Source organism: Danio aesculapii, chromosome 15 (genome assembly GCF_903798145.1).
Source record: "Danio aesculapii chromosome 15, fDanAes4.1, whole genome shotgun sequence".
NCBI lineage: Eukaryota > Metazoa > Chordata > Actinopteri > Cypriniformes > Danionidae > Danio > Danio aesculapii.
This window is the reverse complement of record NC_079449.1, coordinates 28,188,860-28,209,176: the sequence shown is the minus strand read 5'-3', so window position 1 is coordinate 28,209,176 and position 20,317 is coordinate 28,188,860. Positions and strand designations below refer to the sequence as shown.

Sequence of the window (20,317 nt, the reverse complement as noted above, 5' to 3'; positions counted from 1 at the left end):
TAGGCTTATACACAATTATAGGCTATTTTACAGCAGCCATAATAAAGCTTTTACAATAAAACAGTGCATTACCTGCTCTACTCGTAATGTGGTCTATATGTTAAAATGTCCGTGCCAAAATACGTGGACGCCATATATATATATAATGAAGTCATCACGTCAGTTGAAGTTGCAAATTAGTGAAAATAAATTAATTATACGACGACAAGATATAACTTCAGCAGTAGCAAGACGCTTTATGGATTTCGGACATGTCGTTAAACAACTAGAATGTATAGGAATTGAGGAAGTATTCGAGTCACATAGAAGAGATAAACTAAATTAAAGATTATTATAAAAAGAAGCGTTCTGGATTCATAAATTAAAATAATTTACACCAAGAGGAATAAATGAGGAAATGGACCTTTCTTTTTTTTATTGGGTAACACTTTATTTTGATGGTCCACTTGAGTATTAGTAGACTGTCTGCCTAATACCTGTTGATACTTCTCCTTCAACAGACATTTAACTGACTATAAGAAACATTGCAAGTACATGTCAACATACACTAACCCTAACCCCAACCTACGTAACAGTCTTATAATCTAATGAGAATTAGTTGGCATGTAGATGCAATGTGACTTTAATTCAACAAACGGACCATCAAAATAAGGTGTGACCTCTTATTGTTTATCTATAATATTGTGAATTATGGATTTTGGGTAAGTAATGATACAAATAATGAAATGAAATGTATTTTTTATGTTTTTGACTTTTGTAATTTCATTGTATTGACATAGACATGAACAATATTTTTCTGTACAATGGAGATAATGCTTTTAAAGGTGAAGGAAATATTTTTATGTGGTTGTTTACAGTATATTGAACCGAAAATGAGATAGTTTTTAACTATTGAGTAGTCGCCTAACTAATGACGTAATGTGATTGACTGTTAGATAAAAGGGTGGAGTGAAAAGATTGTCACGCACTGAGGAAGACATTGTGCCGAAACGTCTGTCTTTTGTATGTCCCAAGAATGTCAAATAAAGCTATATAAAGTAGTTATTTAATGAGTGCGAATCATGATCTTATGAAGGCTATTTTACAAACAACATCATATTTTTAGGTTAATGAGTTCATAAAATATGACAACAGGTATCCAAAGCTTAGGTCTAAAATATCAAAACAAGATTTGGCTGTAAAAGAAAATTCAATTCGGTCTTATAAGACTATCAGAAGGACTGCTATGGCCAATCTAGTAGTTGTGGAATTTTTGTAGTTCCTGTGTTAATATTGTGGCGCTCGCTTGGCAGTATGGCAGAAACACAAACATGTTAGAGCCAGAAAACTAATGGAACGAGCAAATCAGCAAACAGTGTTGAACTTTCAACACTTACACACGTCAGCTAAGTGCATTTCCAGACCATGTTGGTGCTCTTGTCTCCACACCACAATGACACAACAAAGAGCAGCCCAGACTGGGATTGGATTCAGACAAGGACATTATTGTTTGGATCGGTAGAGAGCTTCAGCGTGCTCATGGCTCTCACTTTAACGATTTGTTTCATGGTTTAGACTGGAGAATGAAATCACGTTTTACCTTTTCAGAGGGTTTCTCAGTATCTCAAGCAACAAGAGCCAGTGTTTACCTCCTGCTGAAACGGCCACTGTTAGAATCAATTTGCACCAGTTTAGGAAGCAGAGAGTACATTCGATTATGCCATTACCGGCGAGCTATTTTGAGGTTTTAGCTCAATTTAGCTTTCTCAGAGTCTCCTCAGTTGTTTCCCATAATATCAGCAGCATTGAAAAAGTCAGACTTGTTCCAAATGTGTGCTTCTAGATATCAGGCTCCATTAGATGTGTTTACATGCTTGTAGAGATGTAGTTCAGCAACTGTAACTCCATATCTGGTCAGATCTGAGTGTATTGGCCAATGCCAGAGGAGATGATGGGGTTCACTTGATTGGCTTGTTCTGCTTCTGTTTTTGGTACACAAACATTTAGTGGAAAAATCTCCCTTATACTGCCAAGTGAATGCCAGTCTAGATTGCGCTGTTGTTATTTTTTTTCTGTCTGTAGATATTTATATTTTTGTCTGGTTTTGTAACGGCGAAATCATTATATATCTCAAGTATATCCCTATACTTTACATCAAGCGATATTCAAAATAAACTACTTTTGTTGATATGAAAGAGTTATTATATAATCTTTGAAGTGTTTGTACCATAAATGTATGAATTTCCTTTGTTTGTTTGTTTTTAGAGTGAAGCGTTTGACATTTACACCATATACTGCATGAATTACCCCAAGTAAGTGAAGAATATTTCTATTTCTATGATATGATTTACAATGAATTCAAAAGGTCTGCTAGATTTGAAAGAAATTGATACTTTTAATAAAATAGCATCAATAACTATTTATTTTATGAAGATTTAAACATTTTAAAGATTTCTATTGCAAACAAATGCTGTACTTTATTTTTACTTTGTTTTTCCCTTATAAACATTAGCTATGTTTCCATTCACACACATTTTTATCATCACATGATCTCTTACAACAAAATCACATGACTTTTTTTGCGCATACTGGAATTTGTTCTGTAAAAGTGTTTCCATCGCAGTTTATGCACATCTTGGCATTTCCATCAACTGTTTTTTTATGCGCAAATCCAAAAATGCACGTAAAAATAGGTGGATAGAAACATAGCTATAGATAATGATAAGTAATGTTTCCTAATTCCTATTAGAATGATTCCTAGAGGATTATGTGGCTCTGAAAACTTTGAATCACAAAAGTTATTTACATTTAAACACATGAAAATGTTATTTAAAGTTCAAGTATTATTTCAACACTCCAAATGGCTGTTGATTTTCAGTCTGTTTTTTTTTTTTATCCAACTTTTATCCAAATTTGAGTTGAATCAACACCAATTCTTTGAGGGAAATATCATATTATTATTTTAAAACTTATTAAATAGCTAAACCATAATCATATTGTTGAAAACTCATCATCTCTATTGCGTCTCTATAGCGTTTTTGTGGAAAGCGTAATTAGATTCATGTGATGTAGAAGTCAGCCGCAGTGATGTACAGTCATGTAAGATATTTCTGAAGAATGACGATGTGTGGTTTTAATTAGGCAATGTTAGCTATATGTCTAGTGGAAAAATTAGACGTATCAGAGGCAGACATGCTTGGGTGATGAGTACTTGGAAATACTTTCAGCCCCTTCTCTTAGTATTCCCATGAGCCTCTGGTACAGCAGCAGCAACAGATGTTCTGCTACAGCTGATTTCGATCCACCTTCAGAGAATTAGTTGTTGCATATTAATACACAATATCTAAAGCATAGGTTTTAAACTCAATTCCTGGAGGGCCGCAGCTCTGCACAGTTTTGCACCGACACTATTTGAACACACATGATCCAACTAATTAAGGTGTTCAAGAGTAGACTTGACCACCTTGATTAGTTGGATCAGGTGTGTTTGATTAGGGTTGGAGCAAAACTGTGCAGAGCTGCGGCCCTCCAGGAATTGAGTTTGAGACCTATGATTTAAAGCAGGGGTTTTCAACCTTTTAGGACACACACCCCCACCCCAAGTTTGGCCAATTTCACTCGCGCCCCCCGATTTTTTTGATTACCTTAATCCGACTAAAGTCGGATAACTGAACTAAACAGCAATGAAATTAAGACGTGGAGTATGCATATATTATGGCATTATTGAAGTAAACAACTCAATCAAACTATTACCGCACATCGTGATAAGCGAAGGTTTTTTTCTTTGCATTCGGCGTACGTTATTAAATTCCATAAAACTCTTCCACCAGTCCTTACTCCTTTTTTGTGTCTAATACCCCAGTTTGTCACGGGGGAATGAATGATATGTTCATGAGTGAAAGTGATACTGCCGAACTGTAGTTAAAGTCACCCAAAATTACATGAAACTCTTACATGAAAGCACTTCAGGTAAACACCTTAATTATATTATTTTCTATTAAGGAAAATAACTAGATAACAGATGTCCTTGTAAACGTAGTCAGTAGTGTCTTCAAAGTTAGGGAAAGATCCAGAACGGCATCCTGCTGAATTGATTCAGAAGGGCACTTTTTGTCAGACGCTCACCGGTTTTACTTTTATTCACCATCATTATTTTTTAAAAAGCACCGGTCCATTATATTTGTGTATCTTTTTACTCTAACGCATTAACTCTACAGGTGCCTGATAGTTAGATGTGGAGCTAACATTAATCAGATTCACTCTAGTGAATGCATAAAAATAGTCATCATAATTTACTCGAGTGCATGACTCAATGTCTTGCGCCCTCCTTAGTAGGTGTTAGCGTCCATCTGGTGGGGCGTGGCCCACAGTTTTAAAACCCCTGATTGAAAGAGATAAAAATCTAAATATATTTATATTTATATTAATTTATTCACCCTTTAATACTTCTTTAAGTTTCTTTCTACTGTTGAACATTAAAGAAGATATTTTGAAGAAAGTTGGAAAACTTGTAACCGTTGACTTCCATAGTAGGAAGAAGAAAAAATACTATGGAAGTCAATGGTTACAAGTTTCTTTTGTGTTTAACAGAGTAAAGAAACAATTTGAAAACAGTTCAGGGTGAGTAAATTTACATTTCTGGATGAACTATTCCTGAATCTAAAAAAAAATAGTTATTGTCAGATTATTGATTGATCAATTGATAACGTAATTAATAAGTTATGTGAGCAGTTCTTATGTTACAAATTTTGACATATTATGTGTACTTATAAAAATGAAGCCTTATTTTATTAAACTTGTCATTTATTTATTTATCATTTGCATACATGTCTACACTGTAAAGCCCAACAGTCAACTTTATCAAATGAAATTAACGTAGTTAACTCCTAATTTACTGAATGTTAATTCATTTAATTTTAATTAATTCAATTCATTTGAATAAAGTTTTGAACTCAGTGTTAAAGGTAATGAGTTAAATACCTCATTACTTCAACTTAAATGGAGTAAAGTTCACAGTACTCATATAGATTGTTTTTTTTTTTAACTCAAATGGTTCGAAGCAATCGGTTTCCTCAAACAGTTTGAGTTGCCTTAACTTGTTGGGTTTTACAGTGTAGCATCAAAATCTGAAAAAATGTACAAAAGCGTGCACAAGCAGAATATAACATAGATACAACAAAATATAGCCTACAAAAACACCAAAATCTGAACACTGGATGAAGTTTTATTCTTATTTTATTTTTTGGCATCTTAAATTCAAAGATTGTTTTACAAATTATATTTTGGTCATTTCTTTTTATCAGTAATTTATCAGGTAATAGTATTCTTTTTATCTCAAAAATTACACCAAAACATATCCCCCTGTAAAACTTTCAGAATACACATGAATAAATCTAAAATATGGTGTATGTAAGTGCTATAAAAGAAACATTTAAAAGTCATCATTAACTCCATTCTTACTTACTGTATAAACCATCAGTATGTAGGTTTACAACAAGTGTGCAAAATGCCAGATTTTGGTGTTCTTTGGCTGAACACAAACGGTGTCTGCGCTGATATTTGTACAGTAGGTTTACAGGGCCATCAGCTGAATGCATTACCGCAGGCCTTATGATGAGATGAAGTGCTGTCAGGCAAAGCTGCCAAAACTGATGAATCTCCCAGTAGACCACCCTGTTTAAATCTCTTCCTCCCTGTTTCCGTTCAGCTCAGTGACCGTCCTGCGGGACTGCATGAAGAACGAGAGCCTGGTGCGCTTCTTCCAGGAAAGACAGGCCACCTTGTGTCACTCGTTGCCTCTGGAGACCTACCTGCTAAAACCAGTGCAGAGGATCCTTAAATACCACCTCCTGCTGCAGGTACAACGGCAATTATTAATGAAGAAATATCTGTAAATTAACAGCTTTACCTTTTTTTGTGATTAATTATTTTTTAAATTAAATTAAATTAAATTAAATTAAATTAAATTAAATTAAATTAAATTAAATTAAATTAAATTAAATTAAATTAAATTAAATTAAATTAAATTAAATTAAATTATTTAATTTATACTTACTTACAGGGACCCTGATCTTTTTGACAACAACTTATGATATTGAAATGTTTGGAAAAAGTGACTTTTATCGACATGTTAAATAGTTCTGATATATTATCCGTGTTGTTGTTGTAAATTACAGTACAAAAAACTGGTAACAAACTGCCAGTATATTTTTCAGTTATTTTACTCACTTAATTCTCTATATATAATTTCTTAAAGAAAATATTATTTGTGGGTAGCGCTGTCGCCTCACAGCAAGAAGGTCACTGGTTCGAGCCTCGGCTGGGTCAGTTGGCATTTCTGTGTGGAGTTTGCATGTTCTCCCCGTGTTCGCGTGGGTTTCCTCCGGGAGCTCCGGTTTCCCCCACAAGCCCAAAGACATGCGGTATAGGTGAATTGGGTAAGCCAAAATTGTCCATAGTGTATGTGTGTGAATGAGTGTGTGTGGATGTTTCCCAGTGATGGGTTGCAGCTAGAAGGGCATCCGCTGCATAAAACAAATGCTGGATAAGTTGGCGGTTCATTCCACTGTGGTGACCCCAGATTAATAAAGGAACGAAGCCGAAAAGAAAATGAAAGAATGAACGAATGAAAATATAGTTTGAAATCACTAACTATCTGTTAAAATCTGTTAAATTTTCAACATAAAAAGTCAACAGATCAAGGCCCCATAATACAATTCATAACCATAAAAACAAACAAACAGAAAACTCATGGAAATCACAAAATTCTGAACTTTTTAAAGTGTAGCTTTTTTTTTCCATATCAGCATTGGAGAATCCACATGGGGTTCAGAGTATTGACTGTTGTTGGGCAATCTGTTTTTTCAGTTAGAGCAGCAGAAGGATGGAATAAAATACCAGTGCATGTTAGAGAGAGTACCACTTTTAATATTTGTATAATTGTGCTTAAAGCTTGGCTAAAGGAAAATCAAATATGTAATCATTGATTTGATTTAATCTTATTGACTATGATGTATTGCATGTATGTCTGTAAGTGTGTATTGTACTATTTTTAAACGTAATATTGTTAATTTTGTTACAACATCCTGCCCATGTTGTGCATTGACCTGTATAAATAAATAAAACAAATAAATTAATTAAATTGGGGCGTCACGGTGGCGCAGTGGGTCAAACGATCGGCTCACAGCAAGAAAGTCGCTGGTTCGAGCCCCAGCTGGGTCAGTTGGCATTTTTGTGTGGAGTCTATGTTTACATGTTTGTGACTGCAAGAGTGTATGGGTGTTTCCTAGTGTTGGGTTGCGGATGGAAGGGCATCCGCTGCGTAAAACATTTGCTGGATAAGTTGGCGGTTCATTCCGCATGTGACGACCCCAGATTATTAAAGGGGACTAAGTCCAAAAGAAAATGAATGAATGAATGAATGAAATTAGTTTTACATTTGTCTAATATAAATATATGGGCTTTGGTTCATTGCTTACTTTAAAGGATTTGAGAGTAAGATATGACAACATGCCCCATAGGTGGGGTTTTTTGTATAACTGAAGGGCAGGTTGTAACATAACCCTGCTTAAAATGTTATCTCATCTAAAGAACAATATATAAAACACAAACTTATATAATTTTAATTATATGTCACACTTTATTTTGATGGTCCATTTGTTGAATTTAAGTTACATTACAACAAATTCTCATTAGATTATAAGTAGACTGTTAGTTTGGGGTCAGGGTTGGGGTTGGGGTTATGGTTAGTGTATGTTGACATGTACTTGCAAAGTTTCTTATAGTCAATTAAATGCCTGTTGAAGGAGCAGTATCAACAGATATTCGGCAGACAGTCTACTAATACTCAAATGGACCATCAAAATAAAGTGTTACCAAATTTTCTCAATAAGATTAAATTAGTTGCTTTCAAAAATCGAATGCTGTTTTTTTTTTTATTTATTTAAAATGTTATCATTTTGGGCCCGGGCCTACTTGAATAGTGCACAGTAATACAGTAGTTTAAAAAAGTAAGCAAATAGATGAAGAAAAACTATCAGACATTCAGAAATAGAATAGAATAAATCTAATAACAGTGATTCTAATAACACATTGTAATTCAGTGTTACAATATTTCCGATCTGCTCAACTGGAATTTAGGCTAATACCAATTAGTGTCTTATGCTATTTAGCGACGCATCATAGCAGTTTTGTCTCATTTTAAATAAAACCTAAAAACTGAGATTAAGATCGATCAAAGTTCTCAGACCTTGACCATATACCCTTGCAAATACCTTCAAATGTGTTTTGAAGCTTGCCACATTTTTCCACTATTGTGTAGATATAGCTGCTAGCAAACAGAGTTAGTTTTGTTATGCTAGCATGTGTGGAAATGGGGTTTTAACCATGTGTGATACAAATAACTCCACATTAGTTCATGCTCTGCTCGCCTCTAATGCTTTTTGGTGACAGATAGTGTTGCTTTGACATCTACCAGATGGGAAAATGGGGCCATGCTAATTTACCACACTTTAGCACTCTACTTTTGACTGCACAGCTGACGTCTTGTCGCCCTCTTGTGGTAGGAGCTTTCCAAACACTTTGATAAAAGTGACCCTGGCTATGAGGTGGTGGAAGATGCCATTATAACCATGACAGCAGTGGCCTGGTACATCAATGACATGAAGAGGAAGCAGGAACATGCAATCAGACTGCAGGTAATACCATATATTATATTCTCTCTACGACTGTTTACAGTATCAGATGTTTTGTAACTTTGAGATTTCAATGTATTTAATTCAAATGCCAATTTTTGTGTTTTTAAATAGGAGATTGAGAGCTTGCTGCTGAACTGGACTGGTCCTGACCTCAGTGGTTTTGGAGAGCTGGTTCTTGAAGGTTCCTTCCGGGTTCAGCGTGTGAAAAAGGAAAGAGCATTCTTTCTTTTTGACAAAATGCTCCTCATTGCCAAGAAGAGGCTGGATCATTTCATCTACAGTACTCACATATTTGTAAGTCACCATCATTTGTCATTGTACTTTCGTTCTGTTCTATTAATGTCTACAAATAAACATTTCGCTTTCAGGATTTAGACTATGCAGGCTCATGTTTTTTTCTCTCTTGTGTTTGTTTCAAGTGCTGTAATCTGCTCTTAGTGGAAAATATGAAGGATCCCCTCTGCTTTAAGGTGTCTGACCAAACTATTCCAAAACAGCAACATGTTGTTCAGGTAAAATATTTTCTGAAGTACAGTCATTTGAAGTGCAAGTAATTCATAGTCAGGTACTTAAAGGTTCAAGACACCCTGGAGTACATTTTTTTTAAATTTTAACAGATTTGCGTGTGTTAAGCATCAGTGAAGACGGCATTAGCACCTGCCAGCTTTAACTGTGGAAAAAAACTGTTTTTCATCTTCCGATCAAAATCGGTGACGTATCGCGAATCTGCGAGTTTTCTTATCCTATGAGAAGACCCTCCTTTATAATTATTCATGAGGGCACATGCTTTCTGAAGGCAAGGCAGACCTGCCAAGCTGTGAGACCCAATTACTGGGGTGCAGCACACGGCACAGGTCTTATGTGTTTGCTTCCATGATCCACAGGGTTTGTTGCATGTTTTTCCCTACGATTAGGTCAGGGCCGATACAGCAAAGTTGTTGGTTTGCAGCAGGCATTTTTGTCGAGAGAGCTGTACAAGAATTGAAGAATGGCAAACTTTGGCTTTTATCATTTGAGTTCATTATCATTCAGACACACCGCCTATATCGGTGCTGCTGTGTTCGCCTACGTTTAATCCTCCAGATTACTAGCAGGATAATGGTTGGAATAGACAGGGCAAGAGACCTGCTGCACTGCTAACCACTGTGTCTGCATTCAGACCTGGGGATTGAGAAAGAGAGAAGTCCTCATTTAAAGTGTTTACATGGTTATCTTTATAATGATAAAACAAATTGTGGTAATGTGTACATAAAATTCCGAATAACAAATGTAGCAGGACATGTAGCAGGACATGCGTCTCTTTACGATCTGTGCTTTATTTTGTGAGCCAACTGTCAACAGTTGTTTGCTCCGCTCTTTTTCCCCTGCTCTACTGGCCACAGTCACTCCTCCCTCTGCTCGCAGAGTTCCACGGCCACCTTGGAGCATTTTTTTTTTTAATTCTGAGGTAGACTAGAATCAAAAGAGGGGGGTTTCATGGCCCTTTCAACAAATGATGTAAAAACAAAGTTATAAAATCATTAGTTATAAATAGGTCTACACGGAATTTGCACATGCAGAAATTCACAGATTGTTTAGCCCATCATTGAGTCTATTTATTTACTTGTAAATGATTGTAAATTTATTCGGTTTTAAAATTAATTTCAGTAATATCATTGACTGATATGAAAATGTTCATATGATTTATTTACAATGTAGTTCGTAAAGTAATAATTTCTGTCTTTTTGTAGAGATATTATATGAGAGACTTGCTTTGTTAACCAAATAAGTGGATCCAATTGTATTTGCATTGTAAACATTAAATAAAAGTTAAAAAGGTATTCTTTTTTTATTTCATATTTTAAGTTTTTAGTACTGATTCTCCCAAAATCATTTATGTAAATCAGCAGATTTTATTACATAGCAAAAAAAATGTTCATGTTTGTCTTTTTTCATTCTAGTAGTTGTGATTGTTTTGGCTGTGTTAATGCAAAAAGCAAACATTTTTGCCATAGACATGTAATTTTTATTTGAGTATTTCACCCTTATTTCCTTCCATTATCCATTTTACACCAGGTGCAAAAATAGTTGATCTCAAAAAATTGTCTCTATTGAATTTATGCATAAAGGCATTATCACTTGATTATGGGCTTTCATTTTGTTGGGACTTTTTAGTGTGATCAGGTTTGGCCTGGTAAACAAATAATTTCTCTTTTTCTTGCTTTTAGCTTTTATCACAGAGGCCAAGTGAATTAAAATGATGCAGTTATAATTATGTGGGTGTGTCGGTATAGAAATCATTGTTTGTTTTATATGTATATTGTAAGAAATCTTGTATCTGTGGTTATTATCTGGACTGATTTTGTTAAAGAAATCTGTCAGTAAAAGTTAAAAAAAATGATACAACATGATACTTTTATGATGGTATTTTGATATCTCAATAAAGCTATGCAAATGTTTTATTATTATTATTATTATTATTATTATTATTATTATTACAGATAATCATGGCTTAAAACATGGTTAAAAGTTGAAATACATAACCTATTGTTGTAATTTACACTTAGTTACTATACTATACTGTAGGTTTATAAGGAATTAATCTATAAAGACACATTTATTTAATTATTCATATATTCATTACTAATTTTTTATTCATGTTGACCTATTTTATTTGTGGCGTATGATTACCCAATGTTTTATTTCAGCATTAAAGCAAGATTATCTGGGATTTGATTTAGCATAATTGAATGCATAGCAGTGCACCAGTATTGTAAAGTATCACCAACATTTTTTAAAACAACATTTAAAAAAAGTGCATCGTCTAAAAACGAAAACCTTATTTGGTTGTTTGTAGGCTAAAAACCAGGAGGAGAAACGACTGTGGCTACATTACCTCAAGAGATTGATCGTGGAGAACCATCCTGCATCGTTGCCTCAAAAAGTAATAACAGTATTTAATGCATTACCTTGTAAAACTACCCAACATTTCAAAGTGTGCACTCACAGCAATCATTAGTTTAGATATGCAAGGTTCACAGAAGGACATTAGATCGCTAATAATCTGTATGTGTTTACCAGGCGAGGCAGGTACTTGGTGACAACTTCTGTCAGTGTAAGATTTCTTTGCATTCTTGTCATTTTGAATCATTGCTTGAGGCATCGAGTGCTTGTTTTAAATTCATGCTTTGTACGATACTTATAGCTCCACAGTTTGATCAGGAGCCAATTAGAAAGCCAATGCCGTCACCGCGACTGGATGATGTTCATAACTACCACAGAGGAAGAAGGCAATCAGGTCTGGCTTGTAGTGTTAATTAGATACCTGAGAATGGAAAACAGCAATGATTTATCCACTCATGCAAGAATCTCTTGACAGAGCCACCAGAATTCATCTACACCCCCGAAAAAGCCAAGAAAAGCCTTCCCATGCTGTTAGAGGGCAACCTGCCATACAAACGTGGAAGAAGACAGTCCGGTGAATACAATTTAATTCTATAATGGACATATAATTAATGTTTGGGGTTACAGTATATACTCAGCTGTATAGCCTTGTACTTTTGTACTTTGATGCATTATATTCCTAAAGATTAAAGTCTAAAATCTAATCTTTATGTGCCTCAAGCGCCTGCCAAAGATATAGAAGCTGCATTTCAGCAAAGCGGTGAGTGTAAACTGAAGTACTTTCACTTTCGATAATTTTTTGTAGTGATGATATTGCTTTAAAGTGATTGTGAAAAAGCAAACATAATTGAAACAGATTTATTGTCTTTTAAAAAGAAAGTACATTTATGTTTGTTTCTGTTCTTCTTTTCCTGATCCATCATGGCTTCACTCTTCATGATCCAGGTTCTTTAAAGGTGTGAGAGAATTGCATTTTTTTCTCTGTAACACACAGTGCTCAGCATATATAAGTACACCCCTCACAAATCTATTTTTTAATTCATATTTTTAATAGGAAGCTATACAATATTATATTTGTGCATATACATTAGATTAGTCAGTACTGAAGCCAAATCTGGAGCTAATCTAACAAATTACGATAATGGTCCAAGTCCAAATCCAAATTAGAAAATATATAGAAAATATAGAAAAATAATAAATACAAATTTAAAAAGAGGAAAAATCAAGAGAAGCAAAATTATTTAAAAATGTAATTGAAATTTTTTTTGCAATATTTAGCTTGAATTTAATAGTTTTACTAAAATGTTTGGTGACTAAAATATTATTTTTATAAATATATCTGTTTAATAAATCTGTTTTGTTTAAATGCAAAAGGCCAACGCTTTTTTGGGGGCCCCAGAGATATTATTACGGGCCCATGACCGCACAACCAAACTCTTTTTTTCGCACAAATAAACCTCAGTCCTGAACAAAACTACAGTACTAAATTGCTAAGAAAATTACAGGATTTTAACTCTTGCCAAATTCACAAATGAGATCACTAATTTGGTGAAGAAACACACAAAACGACGTATTTCCAATATAAAAAGTTGTTGGGGACTGGATATTTTTTTTTACCTTTTGTCAAAGTCTTGCCTTTGATGCATTGTTTTTGATAGTTTTTCTTTTTTTTTCTCCCTAATTTACTGTTGGTGGCTGTTTTTGCCCAATTGACTTCCATTATAACCACATTTTTTGATTACAAAACCATGATACCAATCAGGCATTTTTAAATGTTGGTGGTTTTCCCTGTTGGGAAGAGGTCAATTGTGTAATTTTTACTGTTGATCAACAGTTGGCACCCTTTAGATAGGCCTGTGCAAAAAAAGCTTAGTTTGTGGATTTCATATGGAGTATAACGGCAAATTAAAGTGTGTGTATGTGTCTCTGTGAGATTGACTTTACTCACTTACTTTGATGTGACTGAGAAAAAAAAAATGAATCTCAGTTCTCAGAACTAAATTCAATTAAATTCAATTCAATGTGGTTATTATAACAGGAGTCAATGGGGCAAAAACAGCCACCAACATTAAATTAAGGAGAAAAATTAAAATCGCACAATAGCCAATGTTGTTATTAATCTTTCACATGTCCAAGACTGTGATAAAAGGTTAAAATATCCAGTCCACAAGTACTTTTTATATTGGAAATACCTCATTTTGTGTTTTTTTTTTTTTTTTAAATCTTTGACATCCTGTAATTTTCAAAGCAATTTAGTAGTTTTGATCAGGACTGAGGTTGATTAACAGATTTATGCAAAAATGTGAAAAAAAAAAAAAATTATCTGATGCATTTTTTTACAGCAGTTTATTTCAGTGGATGTTTTCATCCCTAACATAACAAAAATGGACATGGACCATTCTTAACCCGTGTGCATGGTTTAAATTTACTAATCTTTTGTTAACACAAGATCCCCTTAAAAAAGATATCACATGGCTTTTAATGTGTATGAGGGGATTTATTTGGTAAATGGGTTTCCATTGTAGTTTATTCACACTTTATCTTATCAGATATAGAGTTTAGACTATTCAGTTGTGCGCATACAATTTTTATGAGCATTTTCAAAATCGGTGTGTTTTCATCAAGTATTTTTATGTGACGATCCAAAATGCACATTAACATAGGTGGATGGAAACATAGATAATATCACAGCCATGAATGTTACTCCAGGGTCTACAGTGACCTAACTATATGAACACTTATTTTCATTTAGAGTTCTCAAGCTGGCAGTGAAGGGGAATTGTGCCCACAGGCTGATAGCATGGGCTCTTCAGGCAGTACCAGTACTCTGGCATCCTCAGTCATTGAAGTTGAATCTGGCCGTGATGATCTGGCCTTATGTCAAGATGAAGATGATATGACACCACTCCCTCCACCACCGACACTATCCATTACTGAGGAAATCATGGAGTTTATTAACCAGAGCCGTGTTCGGCAGGGCATGACAGAGTTGACATCTGATGGGGTATATATAAAACGTTATGAAACCTCAAACAACATCCAGAGACTATAATTGCTAAAGTACTTTAGAACAATGTTTTTTTGCTATTCGTATACTCATTTACAGCAATGATTTTGAAGCAATAATGCTGTTCATTTGTTAAGGTACCCTTCTAAAAAAAGGTATTTTCATTTGTTTTACTTCCATAGTGTCAGTTGATTCCAGAGACCTTAGAAGTTCAGCCATTGGAGGCACAGGAGTTAGAGGAATCCAAACCACTTATAACTGAGGTGGATGAAAATACACATTCAATCATTAATGTCCATAGATCCGATGCAGAGAAAACTGAATCAGTCCAAGACGAGGACAGCCATCCATCCTGTGAAGAAAATATTTCTCAACCACATGAGCCGAAGGGAGTATCACCAACACTGTACGTCTCAAAAGAGGAAAGTCAATTAGAAGAGCTGACATTCCAAGAGGCCAGTTATAGTGAATCATGCAAACCAGAGACCATAAGTGAAGGAGAGAAAGATAATGAGAACTCTGTTAGTAAAAGTGAAGATAAATCTGACAAATCTGCAAATGAGACCGCATGTGAGGTCAAGTCACATTGTCCTCTTAGTGATACTACAGTGAAAGCATCTGAAAGCTCTCCCAAGATAGAACCTGAGCAAAAACTGACCAAAAGTGACAAGCAGATTATTGAGAAGATTCGCAGCTATTATGAGGCAGCGGAGACAGGAGTTGAGGAAGGTCAGTCTACACGAAGAAACAGCTTTTCTCATATTCCTGCAGGATTAGTGAAGGATTCTGTAACACGATTCAATGTTTGTGTTCGTCAAGACAGTTTGGTTGAGTCTGAGAGTGGCCGCTCAGACACTGTTGACAATGACTCAGCATTTTCAATACTCCCTGTATCTGACCAAGCTGACCAAACATTCAGCCATCAGAAATCTGTCGATGCAGACATTCCTCCCTCACATTCAGATGCTGACCATCAAGTGGAAGATATTGACAGCAAGACCTCAGAGAAAAAGGATGAAGGTGTTTGTGGTTTCAGTATGAAATTGTGGAAGGAGAATGAAAGAACTGGCCAAGAGTCTCCAAGCAGTTTGAAAGTCCCCATCTTAAGAGAGAACAGCTGTGGTGAACATACAGATGCTGCTGAGAAAATGTCCGTAAATTGCATAACAACCCAAGTACAGCATAAACACTCTGAGAGTTCACAATGTGATCCAGACACACCAGACACATCTAATCTGCAGGCCACAGAGACAGCAGATGCATCACTTCAATGTGCAAGTAAAACTAGATCTAGAATGTCTTCTAATAGAAGCCTGGATAGCCTTCCCAGTCAGATTAAAGTTGGAAGATGGTCTCGTCATGGCAAGGTGGTTACGTGTAGCCAAACCCTTTATGAAGGAATGGCTGAGGTACCAGATTTAGGATTTTTTGAGAGTGGACCAGTCAATCAGTGCTTGGTGGAAAACTCAGAAAAGATTTTAAATAAAGTGCAAATGCTTGCACGCATGTACACTGCCAAGGCGAGCAGCATGAAGGTACCGCTGCATCAGAAAAAAACTCAAGTAAGTAGGGGAGCATGGTCAGTGGATAGAAAAGGGAGCACTTCACCCAAATCTCAGCAAATAAAGCTGCACCAGGGGGATATGAGGATAAGCCAGTCTGCAGGTGAGTTCTGAATTTAAACAGAGTTTATTACCTTGCTTGAAGGAAAAATATTTCAATGTTTTTTAATGTTGTCTATGGTTTTGTTGCAGAAGAATCGTCAGAAACTACACCTACTGAGCCTTTTGGTCATATCATTTTAAGGGAGAAGCTGTCTACAACTTATCACCAAGAAAATGATTGCAATCTTATTGGCCCGCTAGATGAGATCTCCGAAATTGGATCCAATTCACTGTCTTTTTCTTCTGCCGATTCCTCTTTCACTTCAGTTCAAAAACTAGCAACTGTTACAGAATCACAGGTCTCTGTGATATCAGACCATACAGACAGGTCATTAGAAATGACTGAGTCTAAACTACATGAAAAAGATCAATCCGTACCACTTCCAGTTTACTCTGGAACTCCAGAATCAGAATTCCCATCCAAAATCTGTGGGTTGCCATTGGTTGAGCATGCTAGCAGTGTACTACAGTCCATTCAGGAGAACCATTTAGATGTTGGGGACAAATCAAATCCAGTATATGGGATTGCAGAAAGACAGGTATTGCAAGAGGATAAACCTGCTTTTGTGAACAATTCTTGTCCAATTAGTGATGTTTTTATTGACCCACTAGTCAATAAACATGTTGGTAAAGAGACTCACAGTGAGGAGAAAATAGACTCTGTTGTACAGCACTGTGAAAGCATATTGTCCATAGCTGATGAACAAGATGAAATAGATAAAGGACATTTGAAATCCAACCAGTCTGATACTGAAATGACCAACATAGAGGACCTAACACATATAGTGTCCTCTGTTATTAAAGAAAATACATGTCTTCCATTACATTCAGCTGCCTCCTTAAAAAACTGTGTTCCATCCACTTTGATAATCTCTGAGGAATCAAAACCTTTAGCCCAGGTGAAGGATTCAACTAGCCTTGCACATCTGGTGCCTCTTCTTGGTTCATGTGGCAAGTGTAGTCCACAGGATGATGAATCTAAAGAAGACATTAATTCAAAGACTTTGAGCCCATGCTCAACCCCACTTGGTGGACCTCTTTTAGATGAGCTTCCAAGGTTTACAAATCAAAGACCCTCCAATCTGCCTTCCACCACAGGAGCAAGAAGTCCCTTTATAAATTGGAATTCATCATCTCCAATTGCTCAAAGGTACTGCAAATCACAAACCAAGTTGTAGTTATATATCTTGTCATTTGTAGCTCATACAGTTTTAAAACTGTGTTTAATTTGTCTTATCTTGCTTTTCAGAGTGCCATACACTTCACTGCAGACAGAGGATCACATTCAAGATGCTACTTCTTATGGCCTTTCTCCTCACAGGCAATATTCATCCCAGGCTTTTAATGATAAGTCTTCAATCACTCCCTTGGGTAGTAAACATAAATTAGATACAAAACCACCCTCTGCCTTTAGCCCAAGTCTCCGAATGAGGTCACCCTCTCCAATTAGGAGTACACAGAGCTCCAGACCTACTTCAACAACCTCAGCTCTTACGAAGTCTCTTGCTGCCTCCTGCATCAGTCAGACAATTTCTCAAAGCATGGCCAAGAGAGGTGCACATATTCAGACTGTGTCCACACCTGTAAGATCCTCTCCTCTACCCACATCTTCCGTAAGACTAAGGACGCCATCACCAAAACCCATCACCTTGGACTCAAATATGGAGTCAGGATTTAGGAACATATCCAGCACTGGGGTGGGAAGTCAACCCCCAAGGTCTTGTCCATCCCCATTCAGATCCAACAGTCTTCGATCTAGTCCAGCAACAGTCCAGTCCCCTCCTCCTTATCGTAGCCAAAGGTCAATATCTCCAGCACCTCCAGTTAGCCTCCATTCAGCTCCATCTATTAACAGCCCAACTTCCACTGCTCTTGAACAGCCTTCGTTCAGCAGTTTAAATTGTAATAATAACAATAACAACAGCTTAAGTAATAATGGGTGGGCCACTAACAACAACAAAACAGCACCATCAGCTGTAAGTGGACTGCCTCATTTCCATGATTCTCAACGAACAACCTCGCACAATAGGGTGGCTCGTCCTTTCCCATCCTCTGAGCCTAGTTCTCGTGTACAGTCCCCTTCAATTTGCCTCCAATCTCCAATCACCCGAATCTGCTCTCCTCCACCTGCTCCCAGCCATTCCAGTCATCTGGTAACAAAGCCACCAAACCCTAGAGCATCCAGACAAGGTGGCTACTTTACACCTTTATCTTTGGAAATCTCAAGATCAACATCAGCTTGTTCAATATCTCCATGCGGGAGTCCCAGAATCACCTCTCCTCCCCCTATTGGCATTCCTATAAATGTTTGGGGCTTTGCTCATCCACAACCAAGGAATCCCTTAGTAACAAGTGCATCTTCTCATACAAAAGTGGAAACAAACTCTACACCGAGAGGCTCTGGAATCATCTCGCCCACTCCAACAGGATCATCATCCTATTCAGCCAACTCTCAGAGTCAAAGGAGGTTACGAGGAACCAGTTTGCCCTTTGTTGCTATAGGGGATAGCCTTCCAAGTCCAACTAGACACGAACGCAGATCTTGGGCTGAAAGTGGACGATGGTCAGTGGGTTCAGATCTGGGTTTAATAAGTCCTCAGGGGGGTTCATACAGTGGTAGCCCATCTTCTGTTAGCCCTGGTCCTCTTTCACCAGTCAGACTAACAGCCGAAAGGACAAGCGGAAAACACTTTACAGGCATTTCCTGGCCAGATGTACATGATCTGTTGATTAAATACACAGAGCCCAATACTGAAGCAAATGCTTTATCTTGCACCGAGATAGAGCCAGATGACATAGAGGGTACAGAACCAACATGTCGGAGTACTCTTATCTGTCCATACGTTGCTCCAACCAGCCCCATCGAGAGAGACACTCCCATTCAGTGCCACACCGAGGTTAAAACAGAAGACTGTGTTCCTAATCAAGGGTCTAAAACAACATTAAAGACCAGTTATGCCACCACTGTCAATTTGCAGATTGCTGGGAGTGGGAGGATAGCATCCTTTAGCAATGCACAAGTCAGCCTGACTCAAACTCTGACCCCTGTGGCAGACAGCCAGAGCAAGAGAAGGGTCAGCATCAATAGCTGCAACTTCTCTATGCAAAACTGCAAAAGGCTTTGAGTTTTGAGTGATGAATTCTGAGCTCTAGGATGGTGCCTCATTTTTCAAGACACTTTATCTGGCACTTTAGCATGTAGCAGAGAAGTCAGCTTGGAGATCCGGGTCCACTTCACTCAGATAAACAAAATTAACAGATGACAAAATACGGGTGTCAGTTAGTTAATACTATGGTCAGTCATGTCATTTAATTATTATATTTTTTAACCTACATCCCTAATTCCTGGCCAAGATACCAGTAAAACATCAATGAATTGACAGCATTGTTATGTTTAGTTTTTGCTTTTAAGACTCTGTAATATGCAAATGTATTATATATAATTGAACTAAAGCCTCTATCATTAAAGGCTTTCAGTTGGCTGTGATATATAAAGAACTTATTTATGAAGTAGTGGTTTTCTGGCACTTAACTTCTTGTTTTTCTTTGTTTTGCACATTTTTCTCGAGTGTGGTCCAGACGTGTCTGGAAAACAGCGTGTTTCAGACAAAACATACCTTTTTATTGCCAGTGTTTATAAAGATTTGGTTAATAAAACAAGGGAGCATGAATCGCTGCTTTGAATGATGTTAAAACAAACATCAAAACATCTGATTTGATACTCTGCTTTGAAGAAAATGTTTGCTGCACGTTGATAAAGCATTCCTTCAAGCCAAAGAAAAAACAAAAAACAAGGTGATGCTGATCAAATGGATTCTTGATTGTGTTTGGATTTTTAGAGTGTTTTTAAATGTAATATATTGCTGATTTCTTTTAATTGTCACAATCAGTTAATGCTTAAGCCAGTTAAATGTATATCTCAGATTTGTGCCTTTATGTTCCGCACCCTGCCTGCCACACGTGCAAAAGAAAAGAAATGTTAAAAGTCTGCTATCTGTACTTAATCTCAAAAAAATGTATGATTGTCACACTGTATGGACAATGTGCCCTTTGTTACTTGTATCTAAATAAAAGCTGTGTAATATAAA

The 20,317-nt window shown here is 36.4% G+C and overlaps 2 protein-coding genes across 2 annotated transcripts in view; both read left to right on the top strand.

The window, feature by feature from the left end:
* LOC130242145 (pleckstrin homology domain-containing family G member 2-like) overlaps positions 1-12,353 on the top strand; it is a 68,678-nt gene extending 56,325 nt beyond the window's left edge. Inside the window, exons 6-15 of the mRNA XM_056474166.1 lie at positions 2,245-2,291; positions 5,687-5,837; positions 8,544-8,675; positions 8,787-8,969; positions 9,095-9,187; positions 11,512-11,598; positions 11,736-11,769; positions 11,860-11,952; positions 12,034-12,132; positions 12,280-12,353. Of these exons, the coding sequence (XP_056330141.1) occupies positions 2,245-2,291; positions 5,687-5,837; positions 8,544-8,675; positions 8,787-8,969; positions 9,095-9,187; positions 11,512-11,598; positions 11,736-11,769; positions 11,860-11,952; positions 12,034-12,132; positions 12,280-12,353 (993 nt within the window). The remainder of the gene's footprint in view (positions 1-2,244; positions 2,292-5,686; positions 5,838-8,543; positions 8,676-8,786; positions 8,970-9,094; positions 9,188-11,511; positions 11,599-11,735; positions 11,770-11,859; positions 11,953-12,033; positions 12,133-12,279) is intronic.
* A 1,961-nt stretch (positions 12,354-14,314) lies between these two features.
* On the top strand, positions 14,315-20,317 carry plekhg2 (pleckstrin homology domain containing, family G (with RhoGef domain) member 2). Its single transcript, XM_056474164.1, has 4 exons — positions 14,315-14,562; positions 14,748-16,230; positions 16,320-17,379; positions 17,479-20,317. Exons 1-4 carry the CDS (start codon positions 14,359-14,361, stop codon positions 19,352-19,354), a joined length of 4,623 nt encoding a protein of 1,540 aa, XP_056330139.1. The 5' UTR covers positions 14,315-14,358; the 3' UTR covers positions 19,355-20,317.